General features: G+C 40.1%; 1 protein-coding gene across 6 annotated transcripts in view; it reads right to left on the bottom strand.

Moving 5' to 3' along the window:
* NR3C2 (nuclear receptor subfamily 3 group C member 2) overlaps nt 1–15,184 on the bottom strand; it is a 215,095-nt gene that overhangs the window by 27,858 nt on the left and 172,053 nt on the right. For all 6 annotated transcript variants that reach the window (XM_075090423.1, XM_075090425.1, XM_075090424.1 and 3 more), the window contains 2 exons: nt 9,910–10,248; nt 9,360–9,504 (listed from right to left, as the gene is read on the bottom strand). In XM_075090423.1, the coding sequence (XP_074946524.1) occupies nt 9,360–9,504; nt 9,910–10,248 (484 nt within the window). The remainder of the gene's footprint in view (nt 1–9,359; nt 9,505–9,909; nt 10,249–15,184) is intronic.

Here is a 15,184-nt window from a genome sequence, read left to right as displayed (position 1 = left end):
AGCCATATGGGGAGAGACCTAAGCAAGCACCAGCCCTCTTCTCCTCCTCTCCTCTGCCCTGGTTTCCACACAAAGGAAAGTGGGGCACGTAGCTCGGGTACGGGCTGCAATACCGTCTGTTGGTGTGCCGGCATGGGTAATTACTGGTCTAGGACCTCCTGCACAGTGTGCTTTGCATCAGGAGGTACATGGGGATGCAATCACGGCAATGTTGGATTTTAAAGCTATTAAAAAGATCTCTTGAAAGCTCTTAAAGAGAGCTTAGGGATAAGGAGGAGGGTTCTTCATGGATTTTTAGTAGCTTAATAATAGGAGACCAAGGGTAATAATAAATGGCCATCTCTCACAAGTAATGGAGATTACCAGGGAAGTCTCTCAGAGCTTCGCACTGGGGCCTGGGCCGAAAACTGTACTCATACATCATCTGAAAAATATCAGACCTATGGAAGTGACAGAGCTTGCTGATGAGTCCGGACAATGAAATCAAGAGCTGCCTGTGAGAAACTGCTGAAAAATCTTGCAAAAGTGCGTGGCTGGCTGACAAAATGGAAGGTCAAAATCACTAACTGCAAGACAATGAGGAAAGTATAATAATCTTCCACCAAACATACAAAATAACTGGCTCTAAATTAACAAATATCACCCGATAAAGAGACCTAAGTGTAACTTGGAAGAGGTTTTTTGGGTTTCTGTCTTTTGAAAATGCTTGCTTGGTGTTTATAAATGGTCAAAAAAAGCAAAGGGTGGGAGAAGAGTTGACAGCAATACAGAAATCATAATTTTGTTACTGCATAAATCCACTGCACTCTGAACACAGTGTGTCAGTCTGGTCTCCTCCCCAAATTAACACAACAGGCTAGCAAAAGCACTGTGGGAGGAGAGGAGGATGTCCAGGGGTAGCAAACAACTGATAGTCACGGGAAGATTAAATTGACTAGCTGATTCTTCAGCTCATTGAAGAAATGATAGGACTTGATGGAGATCTGGAAGTGATAAATGGCACACGCAGGATGAAAAGGAATGTATCCACTGTTACTACAAACACAAGAATGAAGTGGCACTCCATTAAATTATCAGCTACCTGCTTTAGAAACATCTCCAGCAAACAAATATGCATAACTAAACTGCAGAAGAGACTGCCACAGAACATTTTAGATGTCAAGGTTGTAAATGTATTGAAGAAGGTATTAAGGAAATTCACAAAAGACAGACACAGAGGGTTATTAAGTACAGTTGTCCAAATGCAATCTCCCATTCAGAAAGCACCTAAATCACTGACTGCTGGAACGGGCAAATGAAGTATCATTTTACCCTTGTCTTGACCTTATGCTTTCTTTGCAACTGGCCAGTTTAAAGGATGAGAAACTGTGCTAGATAGACCTTTTTTTCTGACAGTTTTCACGTTCTTACAGATCTCCTTAAAACTACTTTATCTCCTGTTTTCCTTTACAATTTCACAGTTTTAACCAAAACACCCTAGAAATTTAAGTGTATAGAGATAAAGGCATTAAAAGGTAGAGTCTGTAGAAATTTATGCAAAGAAGTTCAATCTACTGCTCTGCCCAACCATTGACCTGTTTACAAAGGAAAAAGCACAATAAGACTCAGAAAATCTAGCTGAAGCATATTACATATTACATCTGTTATGTACAGGTATGACATTAGTTCTTCAAAATTTCCTTCTGCGCCTGCACTATTTTGGGGTGAGTATGCAGCAATATCCTTTCACGTACTTCACTGTATGGGAACTGAGCTGCACTTCATGGAAAAGTAAATAATAGCAACAACATATATAAAAGACTTACTGATTCAGATATCCACTTCTCATTGCACTGACAGTTTAGACTGTACGAATGCAATACCCCTCTTCAAAGTAATGTATGCAAGCAAAAATCATGCAGGGAGGAATATCAAGGATTGTTTGCTGACCTTTTAAGAAGATCAGCAATCACACACACAATTTATTAGCAAACAACAAACACTGACAACTCTTATCAAAAATCACTGCGGAAATATTAATTAAAAATTAAGGATTTGGAGACTGGCAGATGAAAGCGATTACAAAAACGTACCTAAATTTAGACACTACAGGATTAACAGATTGCAAAAGAAACCAAAAGGGTTAACAGCCATCATCCTGCAAAATGTAAATGGGGAACAGTAATCTTTTAAACAATAAAAGAAGTTACTTATTGGCTTTATCACCACTCACAGATGAGCTAAGTAATCACCACCCCCTCCCCAAGGTATAAAAGGTTAAAAAATTCTGCTGTTCTTAAATATTCAGCTTATTTTACTACATTTATTTTCCTGCCATTACTATAGAAATCAGAATACCAGAAAGACTTACAGGCTTCAGCACCGAAAGGGCACAGAGGCGCAGCTGCATCCCTTGCACTGCCTTACACAACCCCAAGTCCTAATGGTCCCAACTTCCAAAAGCAAATTATGAGAGGATATTAGGAACATAATGAAAAGACAATGAACATGCTGTTTACTAATAAAATACACATAATTAATAAATGCAGATGTAAAATAAAATCTCTGCTATTCAGCCGAGCTACATCTTAATTCTTAATTTAATTTTATGACTTTCCTAACATTACAAAATCCTCAGCCCATTCATATCCCATGACATTAGCACTGAAACTTCTCAGAAACTCCCATGTAATGAATCAGGTTTTCTGCCTCCCTCTGCCTCATTTGCTCTAGATCAACTTTCTAATTTGAAAAATGTATTCTCTATTTTTCTTCTATTGCTAATATCAATATCTGCCTGCTTTTAAATTTTAAAACTTCACACTTGGGGCAATTACCAAAGGCATAGCCTGAAAGATCCTTGCAATACCCATTTTTATTTTACTGAAAGTTAATTCTTGCATTTCAAAGGAAGGGTTTATATTAATTTGTAGTAACCTTTGCTAGTTTGTTAAACTACATTACATACATAGTATTATTGGGTTATTTTAAAATATCTGGAATAGATCATTGAATTTTATAATGAAAAAGCCATCTATACTGCACTACAAACTAGAAAGTGGCCAGCAGTGTCACAATTGCCCGTAATGGCAATAATGAAAGGACAGCCACTTAGTTCAAAATCCATAGCCTGAAGCTTCGCCTTATCAAAAGCACCAGCCAATACATCAATCAGCATATTCTGCTCTTAATATTTTGTGCATAATATCCAATAAACTGTTGCCTCTACTGAAACCTTTTTACTCTAAGGATGAAGCTGCATATGACATCATACAAAAATTTCACAGATGGAAAAAAGACATAGCTGATCCAAATGCTTGTTAAAACTGGCCCCAGTTTTTAGACTCAGTTTTTCAAGTTCACTTTAATAATTATGGGTAGCTTGCATGATGCCTAGTGCTGTTCTTATCCTCAAGTTCTTGACTAGGTAAAAATACCTGTAAAAATCCAATGACAGAAGAAAGTACAATGGCCAAGAAATTCAGAACCTGCGCACTTATGCACCTATGATTTATTCTTTATGCTACAAACGACAAACCAAGAAAAATCAAAGGAGCAAGAAAACACACAGCCCCATTAGTCATTCGGCGCCTTTGCAAAATGCTGCTGAAATATTGATGCCGTACTTTAACATACTAAAGTGTCTCAACATGGTGTCTCAGCATTACTGAACTCTCAGTATCCCACATTATTGCTATTTTTCAGCTAGATAAGGCTGGAATAGTAAATAAGAGGTTTTGGGTAAATTTCCTAAAAATAGTAAACAATTTTGGAATTTGATTCTCTTCTTCAAAAGACCTCAAGGATTTAGAAGTCTACAAAGAGACTGTGTAAAACCTAAAATTGAAAGAAAACTCGAGACCTGAGGGAGAACTCCAGCGCTGGGCTGGCCCTCTGGTTTCTTTATGCCAGCAGAAACCAACATGTGCCAAAGAGGACACACAGCTTGATTTTTAATATTCATCAGCAATGCCATCAGCTGGGGTTTTGCCCTATGGAGAGATGAAAAGCCATAATTCCTCTTCCTTAGGGGAGGGGATGGATAAGCAGGGCAGCTTGCCATGAGGGATGCAGTTTCTGGCCTCCAGCTGGGAGGGTGATACGTTCTGGGAGCACAAGCCGTGGCCCCAAAGGCAGCCCATGTCCCACTGCTCCCACTGGTTTCCCGCATCGGGGGAGCGAGGATCCCCGCTGCGCCACGTCTTGGCTCCTGCTGGGTTTCGGTTGGCAAAGCTGCACTTGTAAATGCTTTTTATCCCTTCCTGAGCCTCTGAAAGGTTGCCAGCCAATGCCCAGACTTAATGTATGGGTGGAAGCAGATACCTGGGAAGCTGCCACCACCAGCCAGCGGGACAGCAACTGCCTGTGCCCGTCACAGAAACGTGAGCAAGAAGGAGCATCCCTTGCCCTCTGTGATTTAGGCATCTGACTTCTGCGCTACAAACACATAAACTCCTACTATTGAAAGATTCAGATCATCAGATTTCTTCTAGGACCTAAATTGTCACACCACCTCTTTTCAAAAACATTGGGGACTTTCCCTTCAAAAGGGTGCAGGCAGAGAAAGAGTCATTTCAGCTATTAGTTCAATGATTAATTCATCCAGTAAGGGAGAGACTAAGGGAATTTGAAACTAACTTCCCTACCTTCCCAGGACCACATCTTAGAAATTATGTTTCAGGCTGGTTTACTGTAGCAACCAGTTAATTTGCACAGCTTCAAACAGAATCCCTGAAAATAAGCTAGCATTAAAAAACATTGTATTTTTCTACATCCCTTGCTTTGTTCTTGCACCTATTCCAGGCAACACCACTCAGTTTCCTGCTTTCAATTGTGTATAATTTTACCAATTTAATGCTCTGGACTCAAATTGTCCATGCATATGCCTGCCTTAGGTTGAATTAGATTAGAAAATTTCAGCTAAAGTCTTTGATTAAGTCTTAAGAGAATTCTTCTCCCTCCTTCAAGTTAAATAAACAACAGCCATTTTTTTCTGTGGGATTTCTGTTACTTTGCAGTAGGAACCCAAAACATCTCAGAGCTTAGGTCTTGAATCAGGGATAGTCTTTTGCCATGTCAAGAAAATCTTCCCCATTAATATCACTCTGTTCTCCCAAATCCCTAGACCCATTCAAGGTAAGGCTTCCTTGCTGGCAAGAAACAGCAAAAATGAGACAGTGTCTCATTACATAGTCCTGTATTATCCATAGAACTCATTCAACCTGGTCAATACAAAAAGGAAGGAGTCACATGGGAAAAATGTTACATGATAATATAACTTAAAGGTTTAGTTATGGATACAGTCTTCGAAGCACGTACAATTTCACAGACCACCTTAATTTTGGAATTTTACAACTTCTCAGAACTGAGCTTGCAGCCTTAAGAACATTATTGCAATATATTTTCAGTGTTATTACATATGCGACAGTCATCCTTTAAGGGTATTTACCTCCAACAGGAATTATGTGGTGTCACATACATGACAGTCTTTTAAAGACTTACTGTGGATTAAGATGGAGATTCATCAGATGGAGAGAACAAGGGGGAATGGACACAAGTTGTTCTTGGGGAGATTCCGACTGGACACGAAAGGAAAATTTTTCACAGTGAGGACAGTCACCCATTGGAATAATCTCCCCAGGGAAGTGGTTGACTCGGCCACATTGGACACCTTCAAGAGTCATCTGGACAGGGTGCTGGGCCATCTTGTCTAGACTGCGCTCTTCCTAGAAAGGTTGGACTAGATGATCCCTGAGGTCCCTTCCAACCTGGGATTCTGTGATTAAAACTAAAGCTATATAAATACATAAAAACTATTAGTTTTGATTACAGCTACTATGCTACAAAAGAAATGGATTTAAAAACCCCACATACTATAACTTACACATACATTATAAAATACACTGGTCTATTTTATGCATCTTTTCAGGCTGCTTTTAGGCGTTTCTATAGCAAGCTGAGCAGCCATTTCCTTATCCCTCAGTTCACATCTTTTCGTTTACTTAAGCCCAATTAAAGCAATGGAATATATGCATGATCCATAAAGACAAACAGTACACTTAATTAGATATGTACCACGACTAAATGAAGGCAAACAAATATTTCCAGCCTTCCATAAACCTAACAGGAAATCACACCACGTATGAGCAGGGAGGCATTTTGCACTGTATTTATACAATCAAAGATACATTTAACAGCTATTAACAACTGAGATCCTCATTTGTTATTTGACTTGTTTACAGGCCTTCAGAATAAGAAAGAAAACAAGATCATATATCATGGCCTTCCAGAAACATTACGACTTCCTCTTATTCACAGTAGTTAAGATTAAATGGAAAATTAATTTAACATAAAACAAAGCAACATAATTCTGCTAATGCCAACCTCTACTTTCATTCTTTTTTAACCATTCATTGAAGAAAATGCTGAACCCTCTGGGGCACCGAGTGCATGCTACTGGCCAGGGACCTTCCTAATTACTTCTTGCACAGAGATGGGAAATGACCCCCTCAGACACAATATGAAGAAATACCAAGAAAATCTTGGCCAGGTGATCACAGGAACATAAATCTCAAGCCAGCAGAAGGAAAAGTAATTTTAAAGCATCTCCTTTCATTCTGCATCAACTAATACATTTCCTAAAATGCCAAGGGCAGTAAAACACTCAAAAAGTTCCACCAAGTGAACCTTAGGGATGTCTGATAAACCTTGCAGCACAGAAATGAAGGCCCGTATTTGCAACTACACACCACATTTCCAAGTTCATGGTATTCAAAAAGGTAAGACCAGTCTTCAGCAATTCCAGAGCAAAGCTTCAAAGCAGTGTAGTTTCACAAACAGGAATATACATTCCGTTTATGCTTGTGTGAATGCTTTCTATACTGAACCGTATTGGCTGACTTGTACGATTCCAGTAATTCACCTCTGGCCTTATGTCAAAACCGGGAAAAGCACTGCATCTCCTGAAGTTGGAATCACAAAATAATTTAGCCTGGGATGGACCTCTGGAGGTCTCAGGTCCAACCCCTTGCTCGCAGCAGGGCTAATTTCAAAGATGGAGCAGGCTACGTGGGGCTTTGCCCAGTCAAGGCTTGGATATCTTCAAAGACAGAGACCCCAGGGTCTCTCTGGGCACCTGCTCTGCTATTTCACCATCTCATTATGGAATTTCTTCTCCTGCTGCCCAGGAGGCAGTTTATTGTCCTAAACTTGCAATTGCAGCTTCTCATCCTTCCACTGGGCACCTCCATGAAGAGTCTGACTCCATCTTTTCTACAACAACTCATCAGGAAGCTGAAGGCTGCAATGAAATCCCCACTGCACCCAGCACAGCCTTCTCCTGGCTCCACAAGCCCAGCTCCCTCGCTGTCCTAGCCAGCAATTACTCTGGCCAGCCTCCACAGGGCTCTCTGCAGTTTATCAACAAGTTTCCTGTGCTGGGGAGCACAAAACTCAGACTCCAGATGCAGCCTCACAACACCACCCTGAACGGTAACGTGAGAAACTTGGAACAAGTGTCCTCCATGATTCCCATCGAGTATGAAACATAAGCGAACTGCGAAAAACCCTCTTGTTCCAGAGATGTGTCCATTACCATTCTGGAGTATGCGCTGAACTCCTACCCTTCTACCTCCAAGGAAATTTCTTGCCCTGATTAGCTACTTCAAAAGGCCTTGTCCCACATCTCACAGCTCAACACAGCTCCTGGCAATTTATTTTTCTTCTCTTTAGAAACATCTGCTTTATTCTACCTTTGGTAGCTCTGCAATGAGTACATTGTTAAATATGTAGAAGACCTGACCACTAACTTACATACATATCTGGTTTTGGGTATTTTTATTTTGCACTCTATAACACTGCATTCCTTTTCCTGACTGGATCCTAACCTCAACCTCAGTATAATTCTGCAGGCATCTACCTTCAAGGCTTGCAGCATAAAACTGAGAATTGATCTCAACCTCTGGAAGCTGCTTCTTGCTGCAGTATCAAGAATGCTAGCAATGCACAAACACTTCAATTTGCAAGCAGGATTGATTTCCCTGTCCAATAAATTTTGACCCCTTGACTGACTGACTTCAGATGAGGGAAAGCTGCTTCTGTGTTTGAATTCTTAGTCTACGTTTCCCCAGGAGAACTAAGCTCTTCGAAGTTCACATTTTCACTTAGCTTTAGCTACAGATACGTTTTCTGTTATGACTCTCTAATGTCCAATTTACAGTGGAGGTGCTTTCAACAAGGAAAATGGCTGACACTACATTTTCAAAAACATGCAGTGAATTACTGGTTCCTCCTGTTAAAAAAAAAAAATAATAATAATAAATAATAACAACAACAACAACAACCACCAAAGAAACCAAAACAAAAAAGAACCACCAACCCAAACCAAATGATCCCCCTTTGATATTGCTCACTGCTTTGGGACCAATCTCATACACATTAATCAATTAGGAATTCCTAAATCAAAGAAAGACTGTTAAGACGGGCAGTGACAAAGCATCTTCTCCAAGAAAAATATTTCAGAATGCTTCAGGAGATTGAGCAGTATGTTATTTTTTGTTCATCCTTCCTGCTTTTTCCTTCCTTCAAGAGTACCTATATCCATTTGATTATGTCTCATTTTTACCTCTAGAGAAAAAAAAATACCTTCTGGGATAAGCTTGTGATGTGACCCCAGTTTGACTGCCTGTGCATTCACTTAAATTTTGACTTTACTGGCTTGGAATAAACACTGCATGATGGAACAGAAATTAAATTATACTCATCAAAAGCAAAGCACTAAAACACAAACTTAAAATATGAAGGAACACACATACTCAGAATGAATGGTTCCTTGGTTGATCCTTCTTTTTTGTCTGAATGCATCATAAAAGAAGTTATGTTTCATTACTGAAAAAACATTTTGGCTTCTTTCATGGTTGCAAAGAAGGGTAATTAAGACTGTCAAGAAAACACATTGAACAGCTGTATATTGTTAACAAAAGCACCATTATATGACTGCTCTGAAGAAAAAAGTCAGCAATTTAAACATTCACATTTCCTAGAAGTTAGGTATTTGTCCAAGCTCCAGTAGATACCACAAAACGTTTTGTTTTTTTTTTTTTTTATTTTTCCCTATATATCTTGGTCGTGTATCAGCCATATTTCAAGTCTGCAGGATGGTCCTAGTTTGAGAAACCCATCCACATACATAAGAAGTGGATGGCAGTATCAAAGCTTTGCCAATTGAAAACTGAGTCACTGAAGTAAAAGAAAAAAATTTGAGCTGCTTTTTAAGCTGGAATTAGCTGGAATTTTCTTAGACTGCAGGTATGCCTGAGACTGAATACAAGACAGAGTAATCCTTCCAGCCTGCACTGAAAAGACCATAAAAGAATACTTACTCATCGAAGATCAGGTCTGGAGCAAAATAGAGGAACTGGCTGTTTGTATGTTTGTACGATCTCCAACTCAAGGCAAACGATGACAGACACATCCATGAATACTGAATTAGAGTAATTTGGTCCTCAAGAGGCAAATTTCTAAATCCTAGAGATCAAACCAGAAAATACCCATGAACTACATTGCGCTCTACAAGGGTTGGCCAAACCAGCACTGAATATGTTGCTCATTATTTTTCTAGTATTAACGAACAAGAGCAACACTCCCACAAACTATATGTCTGAAAAAAATAAATCCATAATTTCTCATTCCAGTTACAAAACATCTTTTCTTCTTAAGAGGCTACTATTCAAAATGAAAGCTTTTAAAATATTGATCACAGACATATGAAACAAATGTAAAACAAAAAACCCCAATCTTCTCTCAGATGTTCATCTCACATCCCCTGTGAGGGGTTTCAATGCAGCCCACAGATTAAAGATGCAATTTGGCAAGCATATAGTTCATTAAGCTAAAATAAACACCATTTCACCAAATGCCCTGTGGTCCCACCTGGAAGTATCTTTGCCCACTTCACCACCTGAATCATCTGTTTGCCGGCCAGGCGGTTTAAGGTGGAAAGCAGGTGCTCTGCTGTGTCTGGCTTCGAACTGTCATATCCTGCATACACGGTCTCTGGTTCAATGCTTTCAAGGATCTTAACAGGAGAGGGAGTAAGTGCTGGTGAGATAGCAGACATGTGGGGGACAAGTGCTGTGTTTACAGAGGGCTCAGTCACAGGCGCGATGTACGTTGTCCCTTCCTCGGGGCTCTGGGGTGGTGGCTGCTGCCGCTGCTGTGGCTGCTCCTCGTGCATCCCTTTCAATTTCCCCAATTTTTTGGACTTCCGGGCTGTGAAGATGAGCAGCACAAGAACCAAGTCAGTACAGAAATCTGGTGTAATCCTGGCTTTAAAAGAAAATGGAAGAAGTATAATCTCAAGGTCCTCAAGTGAAACAGATGCAGGACCTTAAGAAATACCTCACTGTCTGCAGCATCGTTACACTGGAAAAAGGACCAAAAGACACATGTAAGCTCATTTTCATTGCTTTACTGAAGGTTTTTATAAGTGCCAGAATGTCCAGTATCTGTCTCCATACAGACATGCACAAAAAACATCCTAGTTACAGTGGTTGGTGCCGATTAAACGTTTTGGAAACGTATTTGTTTTGAAGCTTAAATGAATCACTTATCACCTACAAGTCTGCAATTCATGTTCTCCATTGCATTTGGTCATCAAAAGAAATCTCCCTGGCTGTGCCTAAAATTAGTAGACCCGGAGCCCTCCTAAGCTTTTGAGTCTGAGTGCCCACCCTGGCTGCGCCTCAACTTGAAACGGAGTCATTCCATTTTGAACAGGCTAAGCTAGTCAAATCCCTTTGCTTTTGCTGCTTTGATACTTCCATAAGAGCTTTGTCCCCTTCTCTTGAGTAGTTCTGAAATTACGCTAAAAATATTTACCCATTTAAAGAAAAAACACTGAGCCCTGTAACACCTTTCTCACTGCTATCAAAATTTCTGTAATGATTTGCCTTTTTTTTTTCTCCTGTTTCTTTTTTGTTTTAATGCTACCCTCCCTACTTTACTAAGTATCCATAGAAGACAGCAATGCTAGTGTTGCTTCCACTCTTTTCAGAGATGTCAGCCATTCTCTGGGGGCTGCCTTCCCAACTTTGCCATGTGAAGCACAGATACATAAGCAGGCAGAAAGCCCTGCTCCTGCACCAGGAAAATGATCTAGTAGCATGAGGAAAGAGTAAGAAATAAAAAGCAAGACAAAAAAACCAACCAAGAGCCCATCACCCCCCTTTTTGCAATAGGAAAATGTAACTAAGATAATCTTTAAAATCAATAAATAATGAATTAAAGGTAAATGTTCACAGCTCTTTCAGAGTAACTCCTCTCAAATATAGTCTTTCTCATCTATCTGTACACAGCTAAAACCCTTGTCTGGACTTCTATCTTTCTGTCTCTTGATTATTGCAACATCCCTTTTACTGGCATCGGTAAATACAAGTCTGTCTCACTCCTACTTAGGATACTACTGCAAACACCCCTAAGTCCAGGCCCTGCCCAGAGCCTCTCTCCTCAAGTTTTTTCCCCGTCATCGATTCCCCTCCCTATTTTTCCTTAAATACAGCGCCTCTTCTGCAGTTTCAGGATCCTTTCTGGCCAACCTGCATCTCACCCCTCCTTTCTTCTCCATCATCGAAACATTCACTTCCACTTCAGCCCAGCATGCCATGCCTTTGCCTCCTGGGAAGTTTTCAAAGCTTGCTCTATGTGCTTCTTCCTACTCCTCTTACTCTGGTGCAGAAAACTCCCCACAAAAATCCACAGAACTAGCTCATTACTCTTCTACAAACTCCTTAAAACCCCATGTTTTAAGAAAACCCTCCTCAGCAGCAGAGCTGTTGTTGCCCTGAGACCACTGCTGGCGACAGCAGCCGTCAGTGCTTTACTGTTTCCTTGAAACTGGGGCTTCCTGCCCAGAGCCAGTGGCTGCGACTGAGCTCGTAGTGCCTGCGAGGCAGGATACGGACGCCCAGGATCCAGGACAATGCACGCCCAAGTGCAACAATAGCCTGTTGTTTTCAACACTTCCTTGCTGGGACAGTACCTTGAACTCTGAGGAGCTGGCTCATCCCAAGAGCCAAAAGAAAAGCTGATTATTAGGGTAAATATGTGACATGGCTATAGAAAACAGTGATGTTACCACTTACACGCAAGATCTTGAAGGTTCCCAAACAGCCCCTCCTAGATTATCATCTTCAAAACCTGAATACAATTCATTACTTCTGCAACACGTATTGTGCTGAGCAGCCAGTGCAAAATCTGAATATCAGTTTGGCGTCGTTTCCATCACACAATGAAAGAAGGATCTTCCTGGCTGATTTCAGCACCAATGTCACCCAGGAGATCTACAGAAAACTTCAGAGATCTTTGTGTAACTTTCATCACTATTCCTTCAGAGAGCTGGACATCATTTCATTAATTCACCTACAGCCGTATGTCTGCTTTCAACAATTTCTTAGTTTCTCTATGCCTGCAAACATCCAGACCAACCCAGGCAGGTTGAATTTTTTAATAAAAGGATTAGGTATGCAAATAAAAATGTGCTGGTTCTAATAAAATTTAGTTTAAAATTATGTTGTTCAACTATCTACATACACTTAAAAACTCCCTAATTACCTGAAGCATTAGCACAGATTACATAGGGAAACAGAGGAATCACTGTCATTTGAGTTATAAGGAAGAAGCAAGACAAATACCTGTCAGGAGAGATTTCACTGCAGCTGATTCTGTCTCAAGAGACAGGACAGATGAGAAGACCCTTATAAAAGCCCCTTCCAATCCTATTTCTTACTTTTCTATTACAAAACTCTTAAAAAAGCTCATTCAAACAATGAAGCACTACTGATGAATTTTTCATCCTCCAGCGCATCAAGTTACATGGATGCTGACATCCATTCTTCAAGATGCAATTTCCGTTCCTAGTATCCAAAAAGCCATTTTACAAAGCAGCAGCTGATCAGACATTTTGTTGAACAAGTTTTTTTCCTCACTCTGCAAAATAAAATGGAGGGACTTAGAGGCAAAGCAGACAAATAAATTTATATTCTGGATCTAAATCTAAATTCTGAAAAGTAAGTGAAAATGCTGTTGTTCCCCATTTGGTGCAGTCGCGCCCACATGAGGACGTCTTGGTGACGTCACTGTGAGCATTAAATACAGTTTGCATTTCTCTTAGAAGGACAAAGCTGAACTTACATTTTTCAACAAAATAAACGCCAAAAGCAAAGCAAGAACGGCCAAGTTCAGCAGAATACCTGATGATGAGTTAACAGAGCTACTGGACACTGAAAAGAGAGTTTAAAAATAAGCCTGCAGGAGTGGCTAGAGATTAGTGTTTGCTCTTATTATTCATTAAGTTTTATCAGGCACTGGGGTTTTTTTCTGTTATCAAAACAGGACTAAAAATAAGGAACTTTACATATCTTCCATGTTTGCAGAGGCAAAAAACCTGCACTCTCACCATAACTACACCAGAGTGAGAAGTGTATTGGTTTACCAACTCCATCAAATATCACAGAATCACAGATAACTGATTATGTATTTATTAAGATATACTATTCCATGTCCTATTCTCTAAGAGTTTTTCATTAAAAGGAAAAAGAAATAACATTCTTCCATGTATAATACTGGCATAAAAACGTGGTTTAGTTTCATTTTCTTCCATTATAATGCCTTTAAAATGAAGCTGAGAAAAACATTACTGCTTGACAGTCATGTTTACAGTGAAGAAAACTGTATTTTTCATTTGGCTTCAAGCCAGTGCTGTAGCTCAACTGGTTTGGTAACTCCCACAGAAACCAACAACTAAAGATTAAATACAAACTCTGAGCAGTACGTACTCAGGAGTCGGTCTTTTGAAGCTGTTTTTCACTTTCGCTCTCTAACTGCAATGTGAACTATAACACCAACAAAGCAGCTCTGAATTGGTGGGTGAAAGCCATGCTCGTCAGGACTGCTGCATGGAAATGTTCAAGTCACTGGGTCTCCATGCAGAGCAGGGGACCGGGCATGCATGGGGCATTTCACGTGGTAAAGTTGAAGCCTGAAGCCTGTTTGAGGCTCGGACAAGACTTTCATCCAAATGGCTGCACAGCCAGCGACTGCATATTATCTCTAATTGCAGGACTTCTTGCCCCTCCTGCTCAGCGTTATCGCAGCCAGGATATTGTATTATAATCCTTGTATTTTGAAATAATCTGAGATAGAGTAACAGTTGAAGAAAAACAAACAATAGTGAAACACACACTGCAGATATACCTGAGGTTAACACCTCAAATATCTGACAGAACTTTTGTCAAGTATTTTATAAGGTCTTGTATATTGCAATAAAAATAATGAAAAACAAAGTGAAGCACCTGAAAAGTCACATAAATTTAGATTTTAAAAAGACACATCCAAACAGACCTCCTCTGTAGCTCTAACAATAAATTACAGTATAGCAGAGGAATAAGCAAGCTACAAGTCTGACCACAAATAACAGCCCCTGTTCCTCTGGAAGCAATAGGCAAAGTTTTACCTGGATTTAATACAAGCAGGCCTGTGTCCAACACGTTCAAAGAAAAGCTTGCAAATTCTGCAAAACCACATGTTGCTCCACATACCTGAAGACCTCAACAAGAACAGCCCGCAAACACCAGCTTGCTTATTTATCACCCTCAATGCCAGTCCCACCTGCCTAGAAAAGGACAGTGGTATTGCTGCAGAGGCACCGAGGAAGGCTAAGGTACTGTATTAAAACCAGTTTAACAGAGTCTTGAGTGCAAATTAATATCTTCCCCCCCTTATGATCTAGCAAAAAGACAGGACTTAATGTCAGAACAGGTATTGGAAGGAGACTGGGGTAAATTCAGATTTGGAGAACTGGTTCCTTCTTAGTGTTGACCCTGCATCTGTAGCACTCCTGTCAAAAAGCTGAAACAGGGAGGCCTGTGATTTCAGGCTTAGGGGTTTTCGTGCCATCTGTAAAACACTGAATAGGCTTCTGGTCATCTGCAACAGTGAATGCTACACCAGGTCGAATACCAGGACATTAACTGGATGTGACCCTATTGTAAAATGTTTTCTGAATACAAACTAATGTGAAAATCAGCTACGAATGTATGGCATTCCCAATTTTTAAAGGTTACGTTTGAGGCTATAGTGTAGCTATAAGACACGTAAACTACTATATGCTTTTTAAAAATAGCATAGTAAACTTACACATGCTATACTA

This window comes from Phalacrocorax aristotelis, chromosome 4, assembly GCF_949628215.1.
Source record: "Phalacrocorax aristotelis chromosome 4, bGulAri2.1, whole genome shotgun sequence".
In the NCBI taxonomy this organism is placed as follows: domain Eukaryota; kingdom Metazoa; phylum Chordata; class Aves; order Suliformes; family Phalacrocoracidae; genus Phalacrocorax; species Phalacrocorax aristotelis.
Note: the sequence above shows the minus strand (reverse complement) of the source record. Positions and strands in the feature narration are given on the sequence as shown.